The 19,741-nt window shown below is 53.2% G+C and overlaps 7 protein-coding genes across 7 annotated transcripts; 2 read left to right on the top strand and 5 right to left on the bottom strand.

The window, feature by feature from the left end:
* Positions 1 to 260: 260 nt before the first annotated feature.
* Z519_05946 (uncharacterized protein) lies at positions 261 to 1,136 on the top strand (the record flags this gene model as incomplete). Its single annotated transcript, XM_016763686.1, has 1 exon — positions 261 to 1,136. One exon carries the CDS (start codon positions 261 to 263, stop codon positions 1,134 to 1,136), a length of 876 nt encoding a protein of 291 aa, XP_016620010.1.
* Positions 1,137 to 2,548: 1,412 nt separating this feature from the next.
* Z519_05945 (uncharacterized protein) lies at positions 2,549 to 4,213 on the bottom strand (the record flags this gene model as incomplete). The annotated part of the gene is made up of 1 exon (XM_016763685.1): positions 2,549 to 4,213. The coding sequence occupies one exon, from the start codon at positions 4,211 to 4,213 to the stop codon at positions 2,549 to 2,551; it is 1,665 nt and encodes a 554-aa protein (XP_016620009.1).
* A 414-nt stretch (positions 4,214 to 4,627) lies between these two features.
* On the bottom strand, positions 4,628 to 5,411 carry Z519_05944 (uncharacterized protein; the record flags this gene model as incomplete). Its single annotated transcript, XM_016763684.1, has 2 exons — positions 4,628 to 5,089; positions 5,148 to 5,411. The coding sequence occupies 2 exons, from the start codon at positions 5,409 to 5,411 to the stop codon at positions 4,628 to 4,630; spliced, it is 726 nt and encodes a 241-aa protein (XP_016620008.1).
* Positions 5,412 to 6,132: 721 nt separating this feature from the next.
* On the bottom strand, positions 6,133 to 9,085 carry Z519_05943 (uncharacterized protein; the record flags this gene model as incomplete). The annotated part of the gene is made up of 2 exons (XM_016763683.1): positions 6,133 to 8,614; positions 8,724 to 9,085. The coding sequence occupies 2 exons, from the start codon at positions 9,083 to 9,085 to the stop codon at positions 6,133 to 6,135; spliced, it is 2,844 nt and encodes a 947-aa protein (XP_016620007.1).
* A 367-nt stretch (positions 9,086 to 9,452) lies between these two features.
* Z519_05942 (dimethyladenosine transferase) lies at positions 9,453 to 10,646 on the top strand (the record flags this gene model as incomplete). The annotated part of the gene is made up of 1 exon (XM_016763682.1): positions 9,453 to 10,646. One exon carries the CDS (start codon positions 9,453 to 9,455, stop codon positions 10,644 to 10,646), a length of 1,194 nt encoding a protein of 397 aa, XP_016620006.1.
* A 2,022-nt stretch (positions 10,647 to 12,668) lies between these two features.
* Positions 12,669 to 14,633, bottom strand: Z519_05941 (uncharacterized protein; the record flags this gene model as incomplete). Its single annotated transcript, XM_016763681.1, has 1 exon — positions 12,669 to 14,633. One exon carries the CDS (start codon positions 14,631 to 14,633, stop codon positions 12,669 to 12,671), a length of 1,965 nt encoding a protein of 654 aa, XP_016620005.1.
* A 3,007-nt stretch (positions 14,634 to 17,640) lies between these two features.
* Z519_05940 (arginine-tRNA ligase) lies at positions 17,641 to 19,554 on the bottom strand (the record flags this gene model as incomplete). The annotated part of the gene is made up of 1 exon (XM_016763680.1): positions 17,641 to 19,554. One exon carries the CDS (start codon positions 19,552 to 19,554, stop codon positions 17,641 to 17,643), a length of 1,914 nt encoding a protein of 637 aa, XP_016620004.1.
* Between the last annotated feature and the right edge of the window lie 187 nt (positions 19,555 to 19,741).

The following is a 19,741-nucleotide window of genomic DNA, read 5'->3' as shown; positions in this document are numbered from 1 at the left end:
TATCTCAACCACCTCATCTGCGTCCTCCCAACTGAAGTCAGGCATCCGACGTCATTGGTCTCCGTTCAGGCCAATTCCATTCCCGATCCACATCCGCGATTCCGTACGCTCTGGTCATCCGACCCGTGGGAATTGGGAATTGGGAATTATGAACGACCACAGCTGCTCGCCCTGCTGACTATTGTGTCTCCCTCCAGCTTCCCAAATCCACGTTGCTCTGCAAGCCACTTCCATCCTGTCCCAAGATATCTCCAGCAACCATGTCCTTCCTTCGCAAGACGTCGGAGCCGGCCTCATTCCCCATCTTTCCTACATATCTCCTCCCCTCGATCCCTTTCCGCCGCAAGTCGCGTCAGTCGAGCACTGACAGCAACAGTTCAGCCGATACAACCGCTTCCACGCCGACGGCTGCTTCGTCCTCTTCGAATCCCTTCACTAGGACTCCCACTCCGACGCCCATTCCTGTCTCATCTGTGTCATCCATTGTCGTTCCGCCTGGAGACAAATTTCTCAATGGCCACAGCTCTCATATTCAATGCGCAAAATGCTCTACAGATCTGTGCCTGACCTCCCAGATCATCAGCAAGGGCTTCATGGGCAGACATGGTCGGGCGTATTTGGTTCAAGGGACAACAAGCCACATCCATACCACAACTCCCTCCTTGCCAAATACGTTTCAGAACAAGTCCATCTCTCGAAACCTGGTTACCGGGCAACACATCGTGAGCGACATTAGCTGTGCAGTTTGTGGCAGCATCCTGGGATGGAAATACGTCGAAGCCAGCGAAGAGAGCCAAAAATACAAGGTTGGCAAGTTTATCCTCGAGACCAAACGTATTCGCATCAATGTCTCGTGGGAGAATGAGGAAGATGACGCCAGCCGCTGCACATATGACGAGGTTCTGCCCCTTCCTCCGAGAGAATTGAGAAAGCTGGTCGATGGGGCGGCCGATCCCGCCGACGATCTCGAATTCGACTCGCAAGACGAGGACGAATGCGAGGATTTGTTTGCCGGCGTTTGGAGCCCTCAACTTGCCGCCAAAAGGCGGCAAAGGAAAAAGGAGCGGTTTGGCAGGCGACCCGTTGGCAACCTGATCAACTTTGGCGCCGCGAGTAGCACCGATACCCTGTCATGATCTGTGGCGGCTACGCTGTCTGCTCCAGCTCGACTAGGACGTCCACCCTGAGCCCAAAAGCCTGCTCAATTTGGAGACCGTATCGTCCAGTGCTATGGGAACGAAACCGACTCGTTCCGCCCGATCCGGGATCATCTTCACCCCCCGGACCCTGACTCCCAAAAATTCCGGCAATACCACCCCAGACGTCTGATTATTTTTCACATTTACTCGTGGCATACGTGGCCTTTTTTTCTTTTGGAATACCCCTCGTCGCAATAATATCTTTCGGCTCAGCTGAGACTTTTCTTTTCACAGTTCAACCATTCATATGATACCCATCACAGATAGTCAGTCCATGCAGGGGCGTTTGGGGGAATGGAAATGTGGGGGTGTCTCATGTCGACTCGTCACTAACGAGCACCGGTGGCGATGCTTTTTGTTGAAGCAACCTTGGATGTCTACCTGGGTAACACCCTGGGACAAGGAGAGGAGAACCCTTTTAATGCGGTAACGTTGGAGGAGTGTGAGACAGGCAGGACGATTGAACGAGCAGACAGGCCTTTCTGTAATGTGGCTGACGCTACATGATAACGAGATAATGCAGATGAGAGTGGTGCTTGATGATGGTGAGGATGAGGATGGTGATGATGATGAGGAGGAGGATGATGAAGAGATGATGATGCACACGGAGCCATGGCCTCAACTCTCATAAACATACTCGGGTACCTGTCGCTATCTAGAGGACTGTTAACCGGACTCTGTACCTCGTAGTCGGTCCTGCAAATACTAGTCCCCTCCTTCGCAAGGTCAAGCATCCTTGATCTCATTTCTTCTCCGTTCTTCTCTTCTCTTCTCTTCCCACCCAATCAATATAGTCAATTTCAATTTCAATGCCATTCCCATTCCCAATCCCAATCCCAATCCTAATCCAAATCCCAATTCCAATTCTCATGCACATGCACACAAACCGCGATGTCGTCGAGCAAGCTATGTAGGTTCAACTATGGAGCCCTGTGAACGGCTTTCGGCATCTAGAGAGAAACGCCGGACCAGGTAGGGGAGAGGTGCATTAATTGCCTATGTACCCATGTAGGTGGGTAGGTAGGGAGGTAGGTATGCGTCGGATGGCCGCACTTTTATAAATAAATGTAAAGTTTGTTGTTCAGTCGTAAGTTGGAGACCGTAAACTGTACTCCCGCACCGATGGTGGTACCCGTCGTGGTAGTGGTGTTGGTAGCAGCGGTTTGATTTGATTTGATTTGATGAGTGTCCGCCCCTGTGGTTACTGTCCACGCTGCACGGCACTGCGCGGCACTGCACGGCACGGCGCGATGCTCGTGAAACACTGAAATCATTCTTGTTGCCGTCGCCGGAACCGACTGGCCTTCCAGGCTGCCTGCACTACCATCCACGACAGCTTGCATGCCTCCTCAACTGTGAGGGTGATGATGGTGGGCATGGTGATGGTGCTGGGTCTCGCCACTGTCGGTGCCTTTGGCCTTCAGACCCTTTCCGAACTTGCAGCACGCCTCGTGTCTCCTGAGATTGTCCAGCCTGGGAAATCGCCTTTTGCACCCCAGCCCATGGTACTTGCACAGCGTATGTTGGTGTTTGGGCCGGTGTGTGGCCATGTGTCTCTTGAAATTCGAGCCTTCGCCGTTCAGGAAAGTGTTGCAGATGTGGCAGTACATTTTGTTACCGTTGTGGTGGGTGGCCACGTGCTCGTCTCGCACTTGTTTGTACATGAACGATTTGGGGCACGAAGGAAATGTGCATTTAAACGGTCCCTCGGATTTGTGGACGTGTTGATGTCTATGGCCGAACGCGTTGTTGGCTGATGAGGAAGAAGAGGCTGAAGGGAACGTGGTGAGGAAGGACGCTAGATGTTTCTTGGAAATATGACCTGTCAGAGCGGCTTCGGAGCCAAAGTCTGGAGAGTCACAGCCTTGCCATTGGCACTTTGTCACGCCTTTGACTAAATGGACGGATTTAAGATGCTTCTTAAGGTCGGTGCCTGTGGCGAAGGAGGCGCCGCACACGGTGCCGCAAGGCATCAGCCATTGACATGCCCGAGAAGTTTCTGGGGCAGTAACTGCATTAAGGAGGTCTTTTGTGGAGTTCAAAGGGTCTTTGGAAGGTGCAGCGGGAACAAGGGCTTTTGGCTGGAGGTTTGAAGTGGTAGTGGGATTCATTTGGCCAGCTGTGGGAAAGGTTGGTAGAGGAGGCCGCTGATGAGCGGTAGCCGGATGACAGCCAAAGTCCAGTCTAAATGGTGGTAAGGGAAGCTGCTGACTTAGTCCAGGATCACCGGTGCAAATCTGCTCCTGCGCCAGATTATTCCAGTAGGGAACCGTGCTGTCAAAGCACTGATGATGCATAGGTACATCGAGAGGAGGTGCGATTACGTCGGCCTGGGTGTTAGGCATCTCGAAATCTTGAAAACTGGAAGGGTCCGTTCCATCAAACTGGAGGTTCGGGTCCATCATGGTATTCTGACCCAACAACGGAACAGGAAACGAGAGACCCAGAGTCTTATCCCGTTCAAACTGAGACCAATCAATGCAGTCAAAGCAGGAGAAATCACATTCACCGCAGTTTCCTTGACATGCAGCGCCCTCGGGGCACTTGATGTCCTTGTCTTCGTTACATTCCTCGCAGTGGTCGAGACAATCATTGGTTCGATGATTCGCTTTCAGGTGCTCTTCGACACAGTCCTCGCAGTCATCAACGCAATCCTCACAGTCCATGGGACTGGGAGAGCTGTGGTGCGGTTCATCGCAGCAGGCCGTGAACTCATCGGCAGACTGTCCAAAATCGACAAGGCTGTTGGCTCCATGGTCGTAGTCGACACAACAGTTGAGGGCGCCTGACGGACGGAAGGAAGAATCTTCGTCCTCGCCACAACAAGCGAACTTGTGAGGTTCTGTGGCAAACTGCGAAGGACTTCTTGATGGGACCTGGCCCCTTATCGGCGATCTGTAGTTATGAGACCGGTTTGCCAGCCGCGACTTGGGCGGGAAAACATCGATGGGATTGACATAAGGCTGGTGATGGAAATCTTGGGCCGTCAGCCCCTGAGGAGATGTTCTACCCATAGCGATGCAGCATCAAGCGACGGCGAAGCCCTAGTCGTTCCGATGGTATGGTTTTTCTCGGTTTCCTTCGGCTGGACGAGGGAGTTTGCATGAAGTTCCCAAGGCTGCAGTTAGTGTAACGTGGGGATTTCGGATGACGGGAAAATCAGGCGGTTGAGGGTTAAGTGGGATGTCCCGGGTTTATAATCCGGCCAAGCCTGTTCTAACCTGAAATAGGATAGTGTGATTTTCCAGCGGATATGGTTTCTTGGCATGACGTCTCTCTTCTATCCCGCATATGGCGACGCACGAGTCGACATATTACCGTACATTGACCAGTACAAGGTCCCATGCGAGCCTGTCCGGAGTGCAGTACATGCGCTCTGCTCTGGTCTGCTCAGTCTGCTCAGTCTGCTCAGTCTGCTCTACTCAGCCTCATCCGTCCATCTTCTTCACTCTCTTGACCTCTTCTTGTTGCGTGAACTCTAGGAACTCCCTCTTCTTGTCGGCCATTCGTTTCTCGTCCATGTTGTCCTCCCATTTCACCAGAACGTTCTCGTCATCGTCTATCAGATCACTCATATTATCCAGCCCTTTCCATTTCACAATCCCGTCACCCTTGAGGTCGGTCACTCGTTGTGGGTAGAACATGTGGCAAGTTGGTCGGAATGCCTCTCGGCCGCGGGGGGTATTGATGTCCTTGATGAGAGAGGGAAACAAGAGAATCATGTTTCGACCTTCGTCCATAATAGGAGTACGGCAATAGGCGCAACAGACCTTGCAGGGAAGGTGGTGAGTAGTGGACTTTGCGGTGGGATCATACCAGCCTAGGTCATGGTGGCCATTTGTGAAGTTGATGTCGGATTTGTGGAAGATGGCGGCCCATTGGAAAGGGGCCTTTGGAGCTCGTTAGTGGGGGCGCTCAAACAGTCGGTGAAATCATAGATGGACTCACCCCGTGGAGTCTCTGACATGTCGTACAATGACAATACTTGGCTGCCAACGGCTTGTCTCTGCTCAGCTGATACGTGACTTTCCCGCAATGACAATGGCCCTCCCACTGGACGGGGAATTCTTCATTGTTGCTGTGAATACGATACGGCTCGCGGTGCTTCCACTCATCTTCCGGGCGGTCGGTGGAGGAACCGGCCTGGTATTGGTGGGCTTCCCGCTCTTCGTTGTCTTGTTTCGAAGGTTGGTGGTCCTGTTCCTTGCTCATTTTGCTGGTTGTGAAGCGGCGGTTGGGCTGACGGTAGTTGTTGATTTGGTTATGGGTCGAGCTGAGATTATGAGGAGGTGAACAATATGAAAGTGGCGCGAGAATATGTGATCTTGGACCACACGCGGATGAATATGGAGAGGAAGCAAATCGTGAGAGCTGTCTCGTTGATCGGAGCTGTCGTTGAGGCTGCAATTGAGACCCGAGACGAAATAAGGATCTGAGATTCATGAGGGTGAAGAAAGAGAGAACAGAAAGGACATCGTACTGTTCTCAGAGCGTCAGGCCCACGACCACTTATCCATTTGCTTTGCCCCTGAAATTCTATGATGGATTCATTTATGGCAGCGGACTGGAGACCCGACGGGGATCAGCCAGCAACGTCACCACGAACTGGAATGGTGACACCAGCAACACCAGGGACGCTCAGAGTGGACGACAGATAGACTCTTGATGGAGTCGCGTCAGAATGATGACGCGCTAACTATGAATTTGGGGGTGTCTCGCATCACTCGAATAACAACATGACTCTGGCCAGCCTCTGATATACACAATATGGAGAAGTCTCTCTGCCATGACATCATCGAACCTCGGCTTCTATTCCTGGTCAATCATCAGAGATTCAGGAGCCTCGATCACGACTACAGCGTATGTGGAACTACCAGATACTCGGTGCCCAAGGTCGCGAGGTAGTCGGTAGGTAGCAACACCAACGGCCTGATCAGCTGATAACCTCCTTCGCCTCAAGTTGCTTCATCACCTCCATCAGCACCTCCTTCGTACTCAGAGCCGCGTTCTTAGGATCTTTCCTCACTCTCTGCCATAGCTCCCCATGTTTCGGTTCGTTCGCCGCGCACTTTGCAATGACATCTTCCCGTTTCTCGTCGGTGCCGTGCTGCATCAGAAATTTGAGATACCACGCCCAGCTGTCTCCCAAATCAGGATCCACCACAAGCGCCTTCTCAAACCAATTCATCGCTTTGTCCAGTCTCCGCTCACTCCAGAATATGCGCGCCACGGTCACGAACAGAACAGGATCGTTGTCGACGGCCTTGATGGCTTCAAGGCTCAACGGTTTCCGTTGTGTCCGCGGCTGCAGTTTCCAGATGTTCTCAGACCACAGAAGCCCTGATTTAGGACACTCTTGCAATCCCTTGGACATCAAGATCTTCGCCTGCTGGAGATTCGGTGGATTGGCGTGCAGCTCGACTCTAACACTCTCGGCCCACAGCTCGGCATTCTTGGGGTTCTGCAGGCGTGCACGATCAAGGACAGATCTGGCCTTGATGATGATGCCCTCTTTTTGTTCGAGTCTCGCCGCCAGAAGCCACAGGGGCACAGACTTGGGACACGCTCTGGTGCCCTGTGCGTAAGCTTCTCGCGCCTGTGGTATCATCCCCTTGTCCTCGTAAATCTGCCCTTTCATCATCCACAGTTTAGGACTCCGTGGAAAGCGTGTCTCTTTCTTGTCGATAACTCTCGATGTGAGGCCCTGGAGCACCAAGTCGAGGGCGGCATCGGTGTTGCCCAGCTGTCTTTCATACGCGGCACTCTTGTACCAGACCCGCTCGGTCGGTGCCTCCTGTCTTGCCGTCGCCAGAAGTTCTCGTGCTTGGGCGACTTGCCCGGCATCTGCCTCCAATCTAACGGCTGCAAGCCAGATCTCCTCGTTATTGGGATTTTGATTAAATGCTTTACCGAGAACCCGGCGTGCATCGTCAACTTCGCCAGCATGCCATTTCTCGCGTGCGAGCTGGAGCCACAGTTCTTCTGATTGAGGGCAGGCCTCGACAGCCTTCTCCAATACTTGCCACAGAGCTTCTTTAGTGCCGTGGCTCCTTTCCAAATCGGCCGCAGCGAGCCACAGCGACCTGCTAGTGGGGAACACTCGTAAGGCGTAAGCATAGATGGCTCGGGCGGTCTCGAACTTTTCTCGCCCAATGCTTGCTTTGGCGTCGTCCTTGAAGATCTCTTTTCGGTCGTCATCCTCATCCAGAGACCAGCCAAGAGTCTCTCGTATGATGGCGCCGCATGTCAACACAGCACCTTCCTCTTCGCATCTCTCAGCCTCCGTAATCCATTCCTCGCGCTTGAGCATGGCTCCTTCCTTCACCAAAGCCTTCACAGCGCGGTTCATGATATTGACCTTGTTAGCATTGCCCATTTGCTCTTGCAACCTGGCCGCAGCAATCCAAATCTCGTGGCTGGTGGGTACAGCCTTCCGAGCCTTGTTGAGAACAGCCTGGGCATTTTCCGGCGTCTCCAGACGAGCTAGAGCAAGCCAGAGCTCGACGGACAATGGTATGATCTCGGTGGCCTTTGCAAGTAAGAGTTTCGCATCTTCAGGATCCTCTTCCAGATTCACTGCTTCTTTCCAAATCGCCACCGATTGGGGAATATGGTCAATCGCCTGCCGGAGGACCCGTTTCTTCGCCCGAGGATCCGTCTCCAGTCTCATGGCTTCGATCCACAACCTCGTCGACCGTTCATTGTTCTTGATAGCGTTTGCAGCAATAATCTTGGCGTTCTGTCCTTCGTTCAGTCGAATATTCTCCAACCAAGCGTCTTCACTCTTCGGGCACATCTCACAGCCCTGAGCCATCTTTTTCCTTGCCGCGACAATCTTCCCAGCATATTCCTCCAAACGGGCCGCTGCGATCCAAGCCGGCGCGTGCTTCGGGTTTGTCTTGATAACAGAGTCGAGCAAGATGCGGACTCGTTGAATTTCGCCGAGCTGTACCTTGGATGGGTCGAATTCTGACGTCTCCAGACTGGTGAGATAACCCTTGGGATCAATCGTCGTTGCCGTGCCGTTACCGGCATCCGCTTTTGCCGCCCTGTCCAACCTAGTTTGCAGCACTCTGTCTCTTGCTGCACCAATATCGGCAAAGTTTGTCATGGTTCCGTCTCTGTTATCTGCACTCGTAGCAGCACCGTCCATGGCATCGTCTTGCACGCTGGTCGAAAACTCGGTGGAATCCCTTGCTCTCGCCAGGACGCTGTCAGGGACGGCAAAAGAGCGCTGATTATTACGATCCTGTCTTGCTCTTCGATTCTTGCCCGTTAAATCGCCGGGGTCTGGAATGTTCGCCCAGTCGTCGTCGGTTAATGTGACAAGGCCTCGTTTCAGGTCGGCGAACTGATCTGAGATTTTGGGGTTCTTGCGATTGTATTCTTCTAGTTCTTCTCGCTCTCGTTCTTCCCTAGAGGACGGCGAAGGAGATCATGTCGGTAATCTGTTCATTTCCATGTGGAAAAGATAAACCACGTGTCTTAATGAAGGGAGGGGCAACCAAGAAGGGTGGTACTAACCTGAGCCTTTTCCGGCGTTTGCCCATTCGTTCATCCACGTCCTGATAGATTCTATCTGCCTCGTCATCGTCTTGAGTGAAAGTACCAGAGGCGAACAAGCCTGTCTCGTTATCTGGGTCCTGAAACCGCTCGTCATCCTCCTCTTCTTGGTCCTGTTTCTTTGCGCCGGCGCCGTATGCGGTCGGGGGTGCCGCACCGAGTTGCTGGGCTCGTCGGGCAAGAGCTTCTTGGATTTGTTCGGCACTGGGCCCATCTCGAGCAGGGCCTAAGTCGGATCGAGTGGTGAAGCCGGTTGCGCCTCGACCAAGACCGGCGACGTAATTTTCGGGGGCTTGTTGGTTCAGAAAGTCGCGTCGCGACATAGCGATGAGCGACTGCCGGCAGCGCTCAGAAGCTGCCAAGAGAGATGGAGAGTGTCGAAAGGAGCGAGAAGGATGCTCTGCTGAGGGAGACGAAATAAGTAGCAGGAAGAATGAGACTGGCGAACGACTTTCAGAGGTTGTTTGAATGGAAGGCAAACAAGGCTGCCACTCTGCACCCTCAGATCGATTTCCCCCACACACCAAAATTCTGCCGCCTCTCACCGCCAAAAAGGTCCGGCCCAAAAAATGCTCCTGTGCAGACATTCAACTCCAATATCTACACCCTCGCCAGCCGTCCGACACTGCTATTTGTCGTCCCTGTGCTCGAAAACAAATCCCAGGGGCCGTGGTGTTGAATTTGCCCACAATGCCCAAGGTCAACGCAAAGAGGCGCCTCGGCGCATCCTCGTCGTCTTCACCTTACTCCAAACCCTCCACTCTCTCGAACGCCATCTTCAAAATGAACACGGACATCGGTCAACACGTTCTTAAGAATCCCGGCGTTGCTCAAGCAATTGTTGACAAAGCCGATCTCAAGCAGTCCGACATTGTGTTGGAAGTCGGCCCCGGTAGCGGGAACCTCACGGTGAAAATCTTGGAAAAGGCCAAAAAGTGCATAGCCGTGGAACTCGATCCGCGCATGGCTGCCGAAGTCACAAAGCGAGTCCAAGGTACACCCCAGCAGAAGAGGCTAGACGTGCTGTTGGGAGACGTGATCAAGACAGAACTACCCTACTTTGATGTTTGCATTTCCAACACCCCTTACCAGATTTCCTCACCTCTGGTCTTTAAACTCCTTGCCACAGCCCCGGCACCCAGGGTGTGCATATTGATGTTCCAACGCGAATTCGCCATGCGTCTCTTCGCTAAGCCAGGCGATAAGTTATACTCCAGACTCAGCGTCAACGCGCAAATGTGGGCCAAAATAGACCATATAATGAAAGTCGGCAAGAACAACTTCAAACCGCCTCCGCAGGTCGAATCCAGCGTTGTGAGATTGGTGCCCAAAGTACCGAGACCGAACATCAGTTATGAGGAGTGGGATGGACTATTGAGGGTGTGTTTCGTGCGGAAGAATAAGACACTCAGGGCCAATTTTTTGGGCACGAGCAGCATTTTGAACATATTGGAACAGAACTACCGCACCTGGTGTGCACAGAACGATATTCCGCTAGACGAAGGCCCGGCTGACGAGGTGATGCTGATGGAAGTCGAGAACCAACGAGACGGCCCGGTCGACAGCGAAGGTGAAGAGGAATGGTCCGGCTTCATGGACGTCGACGACGACCAAGACGAGGACGACGACAACAACCTTCCCAGTCTGCTGAAAGAACAACCCAACAACAAGCGCCGACCCCGCCCCGCCGAGCGCTCCATCTCCCGCAAAAAGCGCGACAAAGTCTTCCTCCTGGTCCGCGAGAAAGTCCGCTCCGTCCTGGAAGACAAGACGTCCCTGGCGGACAAGCGGGCACGGATGTGCGACGAGGCCGACTTTTTGAAATTACTGTACTATTTCAATCTCGAGGGGATTCATTTCTTGGGCATCAAGCATGGTGAGTAAACAGACGAACACGAGCGCAAGCGCGGGCACTAGCATGAGACACGAACGTGAACATGAGCTCTGGGAGACAAAGGAGAGCGTCGGCCCAGTTTGAATCTCCCCCTCCAAAAGGCGCCAGTCGCCCGAATGGACCCCCGAGAAATGGTGATCAAGAGATACAGAGGATTTGATGGCATGTGGCCTTTGTACCAAGGAGCGTATTGAGGCCGTTGCAGGGGATCTCTCCATCTCTATCTTTATCATTTGGTTTCGCACCACATACATGTATCTCCTGTCCCAAGCCGGGGGCACAAAGGCCAGCAAGGTAACGCCAAGGACAAGAGCACGGAACAGGATGGCATAACCAAGCGATCTTCCAGCAGGACGGAACATCGCGGCTGCGCCTGAGATGATGGATGAAGCCGGGAAACGAAGAGAGGAATCAAGAAAGAAGGCAGTGCTCTACTGCAAGAGAACGTTAACAGTGCACAAAACACACATACTCGACGAACCGGAGTGGACATGGATAGATACCGATATCGAGTACACATCCCGGAGCTACGTGCCAAGACTTGCTTGAGATAGATTCGCACGCCCGCCCGGGCGCCGAAGACAGGGCGACGCCGGAGACGATAGGGAGCACCAGAGATGATACAGACGACGTGGACGATGGGGGCACGATGCCCTTGCCCATACCATGCCAATGTCCAAAGGCGGCGTGACTGCTCTAAGTAGTTACGATTAGTTACGAGTATTAACGACCGAAGACGAACACGATCCCAAGCCTACCTTTGACTCGATGGAGATATTTTCCCTTCTCCCAACCAGGGGAACCAACGACCTATGCACTGTATGTAGGTGGGTAGCTAGGCAGATAAAAGCCGGCCACATAACGCCGAGACGTCAAAAGTACTCCGCTATTCTCTCGCATAAGGTAATCTATGTAACTCGCTAGATACACAAAAAGTCAGCAGTGGGTTGTTCGGTTTCTCGAGCCGGTCATTGTCAGTCGATGTGGATTTTTATCCTTTACTTTTCGATTCTGCTATTATTATTGATTCTTTGCTATCTGCTCAGGAAAGTAGCTAGCCGGGTGCTTGCGGGTCAGTCTGGCGGGCGGGCGCTAAGACGAAATATAAACCCGCAGTGAAAATCTTCCCAGGCCCAGCGGGGACGAGTGTTGCCCTTTGATTCAACGGGGGAAGTCCAAGCACCGCCTGGACAGCCCGTAAGTCAAGCCTACAAGTTGTGCCCAGTCTCCGTCGACCGGTATCTTTGCAGCGCCGTGCCATGTCATTCATGTCATCCCATCGTATATATTCGTAACATCGTCGCCGGAAACATGGAAAGAACACAGAGTTCGTCCTCGGCATCCATCTCCAAACTCAAATTCGACAGTCTTGTGAGGGTGCCCCATCGGCATCCTGCTCAGTGCTTCCCATCACCAAAATTCTAGGTTGATGTGGCCAGCCATATCAACCGCCTCAGAACTGGGTCTTCAACAAGAGGCACAGGAGAGCTCTCCAAACGGAAATAAAGGATGCAAAGTCAGAATATTGTGTAAACACATCTCCCGAAGAAAAAGTGCCGCTCGCTGCTTTTCATGTGGCATCCAAGTGCCACCAGGATCCCATCACTCTTCAGATAAGCAGATGGAAACAGAAATCCTGCCTTGATGTCGCTTTTGGGTCGTATAACACACATAAAGCGTGACCGAGGGTATCAAACAACTTTTGTGTTGGGCTTTTTTGAGGTCTGCTTTTCCAACGAAAGAACAGGTTGGCGATTATTCCAACCCAGCAGAAGAGCAGCAGCAGCGGCACAGGCACAACGGGCCTCATTAAGAAGCACAGCATGCCTGAAGAAGACAACAAAGAGATCCAGGGGCCTGAAATTTGCCCGCCATAAAAAGCGAATATCCTGAACACTTGGAAAAACGACACGTGAGAATGACCGACCCAAACACAAGCATAGAGAATATAGACAAAGAACCAGCTCCGCTCCGAAGACGGGTCAAAGGACATAATACATGCGGCAGATGTTTCATAGATCAAGGTAGCTGTAATCGACGCTTTGACGCCCAGAATAGTCGTGGCTGCGCCGGTGCAAGCTAGGGGCTCGACTAGGCTGACGACTGGATCGCAGACTGGGGCCTCGTTCTTCCAAATGCGAAGGCCGTCTGGACGCGGACATCTCACGATCCCTTTCTCGGCCCGAGATGACACTGCTGGAGTGGCTCTTCTTGGAGGTGCGACTCGCAACACTTGGTGCACGCTCAATCCTCTTCTGCTCCTTGGGGCGGTCGTTCTCTTTGCCTTCGGCACCCACTGATAGGACAAGACCTCCGATACTGATGCTGAGAGGCCGTCCATCTTTGTTGATATAGTCAGGAGGAATGGTCATGTTCAAGCCGCCGGGAAGGGTTATGCTCGTCTTCGTGCCGCTGGTCTGGCTTCTTCCGCGGCCGGAAGAATCCTTGGAGGACGACTGCCGACTGAAGTTACTCCCTGTCTCAGATCTTGAACTTGAATTGCGCTGGTCCAAATCACGAAGAGCTTCAGCAGTTAACTCGTTGGAAGTCTTGTTTCGCCTCGACTGGTACTCTTCGATCCGAGCTTCTTTTTCCTCTAGAGGCACGGTCATGCGGCGAGGGACATGGTGCGGAGCGGAGGTCGCTATTTTCGTCACGGTTGTTCCTGCTGAATAGGAAACGGATTTTCTGGGCAAGGGGCGATCGCGCGTCTCGACCAAGCCAGTAGCACGGTACGACGAAGGTGGACGAGAAGTAGACTCTCTGCGCTCACGAAAGGCGGAAGGAGGAGGTCGAGACGGCCGGTAGTCCTGCTCGTCATCGCTTTCGTAGCGCTCCGGCTCATAGATAACCCTTTCGGGAAGCCGTGGTTCCTGCGGATGATACGTCTTCGCCCTTCGATTACTGGGTCGGCGTGAGAGGACGACTTCGGGTTGGGTCGGCCGAGGCGGAGGTGGCATGATTGCCCGGTCATCATCTTCAAGGTTGCGGGTAGATTTTTGAGATGGCGGCATTGGCCGAATCTCTTTTGAAGGGATCCGTTCGAGAGTCATGATTCCCGAGTCAGCATACCCTTGACGGATGACGGGTTCGCCGTAGACACTTGACCGCCGGTTGGGGCTTGTATGTCGACTTGGCCTTCCCGAGCGTGGTTCAGGGTCGGGCGGTTGGTTGAAGTAAGAGGGAAGTGGTTGGTAAACCGCGTATGAAGGCGTTGGCAATGGTGTAGGCAGGACATATGAATATGGCACCGGACTGTATGGTACGTTGGGCGTGACTGGGGTTGCATAGCCTGACGTGGCAACGGACGGAGGCCCATACATCGGATGGTTGATGTACTGTATTGGAACCGGAGCATTGGAAAACATGCTCAGCGGTCTAGGTTGCTGGTTTGAGGAGGACCTTCGGACCTTGACAGGTAATGCCTGGTCATCTTTTGCGCCTTTTGGAACCAAAGTTTTGACTCCTGCTGCAGAAGAAGGCGGAGGAGCAGGTTTCTGGGCTCGAGACAGGTCTTGCTTTGTGTCGGCGTGCTTGCTATAATAGTCGTGGCTCCCGCCATGCCCTCGCTCATGCATGTCATGCTTGGCTTTGAAAGGTCGTGGATCAGATGACGGATCATTCAACTGAGACGAAGATTGGCGACGACTGGATGGTAGCGAATGACCATTTTGGGAGATGAGATAAGGCTTTCGTTCTCTCTCGCGGATGCCGGTGTCGAGCTTCAAGTCTGGCATTTTGCGCCGAGCCGAGGTTGTGGATTCCCCAGCTATGGTGCCCGCCCGACTGACATAGCCTGAGTCGCCTCCATCGACGTTGAATTCATTCTTCTCACGCTGCGGCAGAGCGAGGTCTTGCTGAGAACGTTTGGCGGAGACATTGGCGGTAGTTTGAGAGCCTGGAAGGGCCGATTGGGTGTCCTCGTCCCAGTCCTCACAAGTGGCTGCCCGGGGACGACGACGGTCAAATTGGGGCATGGAAGCGGCGGGCAATGTGGAAATGCGACGACTTGATGGATGTGGCTTTGTGGTGATTGTTGAGGGTACCAGCCTATGCTTGGACGTGAACGGGGAAATGAGTTTATGGATTTGGGGGGGGGGTGGTGGGATCTAGAGGGGGGTGTTGTGACCGCTGTTGGTCTTGAGCCTTGGGGGGGAAGTGGAGTGGAGTGACAGGGGCCCTGACCGAAGATGATCCGCTAAATTTAAACGGCAAGGTACTTATTTTGCAGGGGTGTTCCGGCCCGTAAGGCTGCTAAAGTCCCCGAAAACGATATGCGCTGATATCCTTCTTGAGGGGTTGATCCTCCAGTGGCCGCGGCTCGTGGCGTGCCGGGGGCTTTTGTTGCTGAAATAGCAATCGTATTATTGTCTGCCCCCAGGAATCTTTGTAGATGGATTGGCCCTCAGACCTAATCGCCTCTAACCGTTTCGTTCTTTCTGTGATCCCAGAGAATAATTTCAGACCAGTTCGTATGGTTGCGGGTCCATTTCGGGATGTGATTTATTTTTCCGTCTCAATCACCTCGTAGTGTTGTGCGCTCCACCCGCTCTTGAATCGCAGGTTACAAGTTGCCTCAGGCTTGTTCCACATCCGAATGCTGTAACAATGGCTTTGGGAGATGGCCAATGCAAGAATCCGGTCGCACAAAATACCGTTTTCCGGCGCTGGAGGAAGCGTAAGCGGACACAGGTATTCCGTCGTCTCGACGATGATCTCAGGTGAAGGGGCAGTCGTGTGCGAAGGTGATTTGCCGGGAGAATATGCGCGCCTGTCAATGCGAAGGCGGGCTGCAGAGATCAGCCACAGAGCAATGAGACTCTGCACGGTAGACCTCGCTGTTGACTGTCGACAGGACTCTGATGGAGGGAGGGGAAAGATGGAAGAGTTAATGGCGCTTTTTGCTGAGGATATTCTGTTGCAAGGGAGTCATTCTTGTCTCGACCCCACTACGCGTGGCTCTAGGCAGGCAACGCGGAAGAGGAGGGGAAGAGGAGCGAGGGGCAGGCAACAAGGAATGAGAGAGGGTGTGAGAGCGTGCGGGCGTGTGTGTGTGCGTGTAGGAGTGTGAGTGTGTGTGTGTGTGTGTGTGTGTAAGTGAGAGACCAAGAGAAGAATCAGAGGATGAGCGGTGCCAAAAATTCAGCAACTAAGCGGGATGGGTCAGGATGGGTGTAGGAATGACTGGACCAGCTGCAGAATGACGAACAGGAGGTTTTTCTTTTTTGATTTTTTTTTCCCCTTTACCTGAGACAGCCACTTGCCCAGAACCAGGGTCCACGAGAGAAAGAGAGAGAGAGAGAGAAGAAAATGGCGCGGGCAAAACGAGAGACTGGCATTGAGTGGCAGCGAGTGGCAGCGAGGATGAGCCCAAGGTGCGTAGGGTGCGAGGAGGGGAGAGTGTGAAAAGTGTGATGGCCCATGGGCGCATCCGCCGACCGGCGTCGAAGATTCCTCAAATCCTCGCCATCTCCCATCTTCCTCCCCCCCGGCCGGTGTAAGCGGGAGCCTTTAGTTGCGTGATGCGCGTTGTCGTGAGGATTGCTGCCTTCTGAATGGAAGATAAAGCCCAATGAGCTGCCCAACCTATACATCCCCGGTAACCGTTCGGGCCATTCAGCAAAGTCGAACAATCAACAGGTCGCTCGCTAGTTGCTGCCTACCTTCAACCGCACCCTCTGGTGCCCTCAATATCCACTCGATGGGATGGCGACTGCCACCGTCTGTCACCGTCTGCCACTCCTGTCCCCCGTGCATCCCACCCTTGTTGCCCTCAGCGTCTCGCCTCGCTTGAACAGGATGCTCCTCCAGAGAACTTGCGTCGTTGATAACCTCAACGACGGGAGGTGTCGACAGCCACAGCAAGAATGAAAAATATCCCCATGCCCCCGACTGCATATGCAGCCCATTGCTTTGATCCATGGTCTATCTGCCTGAATTCCTCCAGTCTGCCAGCCAGCATCTTCCAAGTGTCAGACAAAACGTGGAGGGTGCTCACGTAGGGGATGGCATTGTGATACAACACCATGACCTAGTTTGTGGCACAGCAGCCTGTTGGTGGGCAGCAGAAAACGCGGGGAGCCTACACGCAGACAATGACCGTGAAGAGATACGCTCCTTCATTGGAGCTGACCGCGGATGCTGATGCTGGTGCTAGGATGTTGGGGGTTACTGGAGCGCGTGCCTCAGGCTCGCCGCCGCTCATTCGCATCCCCTCCCCTTCCTCTATCAAACAATTCTTTTCCCCCTCCATCCACGCTTCAATTGATCTCTTCTGCCTGCAACTCTCCCATCGTTCGGCCTATCAGGGCCCAGCACGGATGACACCTGTACTCTATTCCACGAGACGTGTTTCTTTGCAAGGTCCTCCGCTCCTATCAGCCTGAACCACCACCACCAACCTGGAACTGCTGCCTTGGGATTCCGTCCTCGTCTTGGATCCGATACCAGAAGAGGAGAAACAGCTTGACCCCTCCAGATGCGGTCCGGGTGGTGGCGATATGATGATCAGGGTACGTAGGTGTGGCTGCCCAACGCGCTGTGACGCTGGCAGACAGATTTTTGGCCCTGACTAAACCCAACTTCGTCTACGTTCGCATGCACCCCTCCCTCAGCTCAGCCTTGAAAAGGGGAAGGAGTGCACCATCAACATCAAAATGTCTACCTACTGGTACATCGAGCCCCGAGCCCCCGGACACCAGAAATGCGGCCTTGTGAGGCTAGTCGCTGCAGCCGCTCTAACATCCTTATCAGCCTGATCCCTTGTCTGAACTTGCCCTGGTCAGCCGGCTATCCCTGCTTGTGGTTGTCTTGTTGCATGAACTCAACAGCCGAACTTCATGATAGTCGAACGCGTCCATCAAATCCTTCGATCTAGTTGCAGCTGCACCAGCCCGGGTTCTCCCGCCGAGATGCGAGGACATCCCTGTCCACAAACACCCGTTCTCGGATCGGAACTTCTGAATGCTTCCATGTCACTCCATCTTACATCCTCTCCACCGGGGTCAACCCCAGTAGTGTCATGCCATTCCACAGCACCTGTCGGGCAGCCTCGTACAGTGCCAAGCGAGCCTTCTGCAGCTCACGCTCGCTCCCCACCACTTGTAAGTGGTCGTAGCTCGAACTGAGCGCATGCGCCATCTTGAACAGATAAGTGAGCACGGTGGCAGGTTCTCGAGTCTTGAGCGTGTTGAGCACCACATCCGGGAATTGTGCAAGTGACCGAGCCAGATTGATGGCGTGGGATTCCTTCAACAAGGAGAGATCCGCAGAGCCCAAAGCCGTCAAGTCGGCATTGGCTTTTCGCTCGATCGAGCACAATCGTGCGTGGGCATACTGCAAGTACGGACCGGTGTCGCCTTCGAATGCCGTCATCTGGTTGATGTTGAATTCATACCCGTTCCGCACCTTGCCTGTCAAATCTTGCACCATAATCGCAGTGATGGCCAGCACATCGGCAACTGCATCCGGGTCGTCAAGTTGTGCGTATTTCTGATCATTCTTCTTCATCACTTCAAGCATGGTGTCCTTGACCGTCTGGATGATATCGTCCAAGAACTTGACCGTACCCTTTCGGGTACTCATGCCCTTCACCATCCCGAACGAGATATGCTCGCATTTCTCCGCCACGTCCTTGTGCCCACTGATCTCGGTGGTCTTGAACAATTGTGCCAGATGTTCGTTCTGTTGATCCGCGACCACGTAGATCATCTTGTCAAACTGGTACTGGTCATGCCGCTCCAAAATTGCAGCCAGGTCCCGGGTGAGATACAACGGGGTGCCGTCCTTTCGCACGATAATTGCCTTGTTGAGTTTTTTGGCGCCATGCTTGGCAAAATCAATCAAGATAGCACCATCGGAATACTCTGCAATCCCCTGCGCCAGCAGACTGTCCAGGACCTGTTTGATGGTCTTGGCCTTCACCTGCGACTCGCCAGAGTACACATCGAACTCAATGTTCAACCGGGCGTACGTGTTCTGGTATTTCTGGATGCTCATGTCCCGAAACTTCTGCCACAATGCCAAAGCCTCGGGGTCACCGTCCTCCATGCTCTTGAAGTATTTTCGAGCCTTTTCATCCTCGCTTGCGTCCACGAGAGGTGCGAGTTTTGCTTCCAGCGCAGACACATCTTCTCCCTTGTCCTTCTTCTCCTTAATCTCCTTCTTCAGCTCGTTGATCGGCTCGTCCTGGGCTTCTTTTACCTTGTTGATCTGCACGTAGACTTGAAACAGGTGCGCAATCGAGTTCTTGTCCAACTCCTCTTGGCTGCCGAATTGCTTGAACCCGTTGGCAAGGAGGCCGTATTGCTTACCCCAGTCTCCCAAGTAATTCATCTTAATGACGTCCCAACCCATGCGCTGGTAAAGCTTTGCCAAGAAACCGCCGATGATGGTACTCCGGAGGTGGCCCGCGTGAAATTCTTTTGCGATGTTCGGTGATGAGAATTCCACGATAATCTTCTTTCGGCCCTTGGAGGGGTCTGAGGGTTCTTTCAGGCCAGGGGTAGGGTTGCAGCCATATGCCCTCGTATGGGTTAGGATTTCCGGGATGGTCAAGCTGATCAAGTGTTCCGGTTTGGCGAAGAATTGCACAAATGGACCTGCCTGGGATACCGTGACAAGGGTCTCTTCCGCGGAGGGGAATGCTTCGACAATCTCCTTTGCTAGCTCTTGTGGTGGTTTCCCCTTGACCCTCAACGCGGCGGCTGCTAGCATGAGATCTCCTTTGTCTAAAGTCGTGGTCCATTGGATTAGGGGAATAAGTTCTGCTGCCGGTCGACTGACGATAGGAGCCAGCCTCTCGGCAACGTACTGTCGATAAAAATCCATAGGGTTTTTGCTCTTCCCCATTTCCTCCAGTGTCAATGAGGAGACATTCCCACTGATTTCTCCAGCCATGTTGAGGGTTGCCGCTGGAGTGGCGGAATAAAATCGATATTGGTGAAATGCAAGCGTGTGAAGACTGGTGGAGGATTGTTTTCTGGCGCTCGACCAGTCACTTGAAAGAGTTCGCTGGAAGGTGACAGGGTATTGATAATATTGAATCGCTCTTCTTTTGCAGGATGAGAATCTAGACCAACTGAAA

Source organism: Cladophialophora bantiana (assembly GCF_000835475.1).
Source record: "Cladophialophora bantiana CBS 173.52 unplaced genomic scaffold supercont1.8, whole genome shotgun sequence".
Classification (NCBI taxonomy): Eukaryota; Fungi; Ascomycota; class Eurotiomycetes; order Chaetothyriales; family Herpotrichiellaceae; genus Cladophialophora; species Cladophialophora bantiana.
This window is presented reverse-complemented; position numbering and strand designations above follow the sequence as displayed.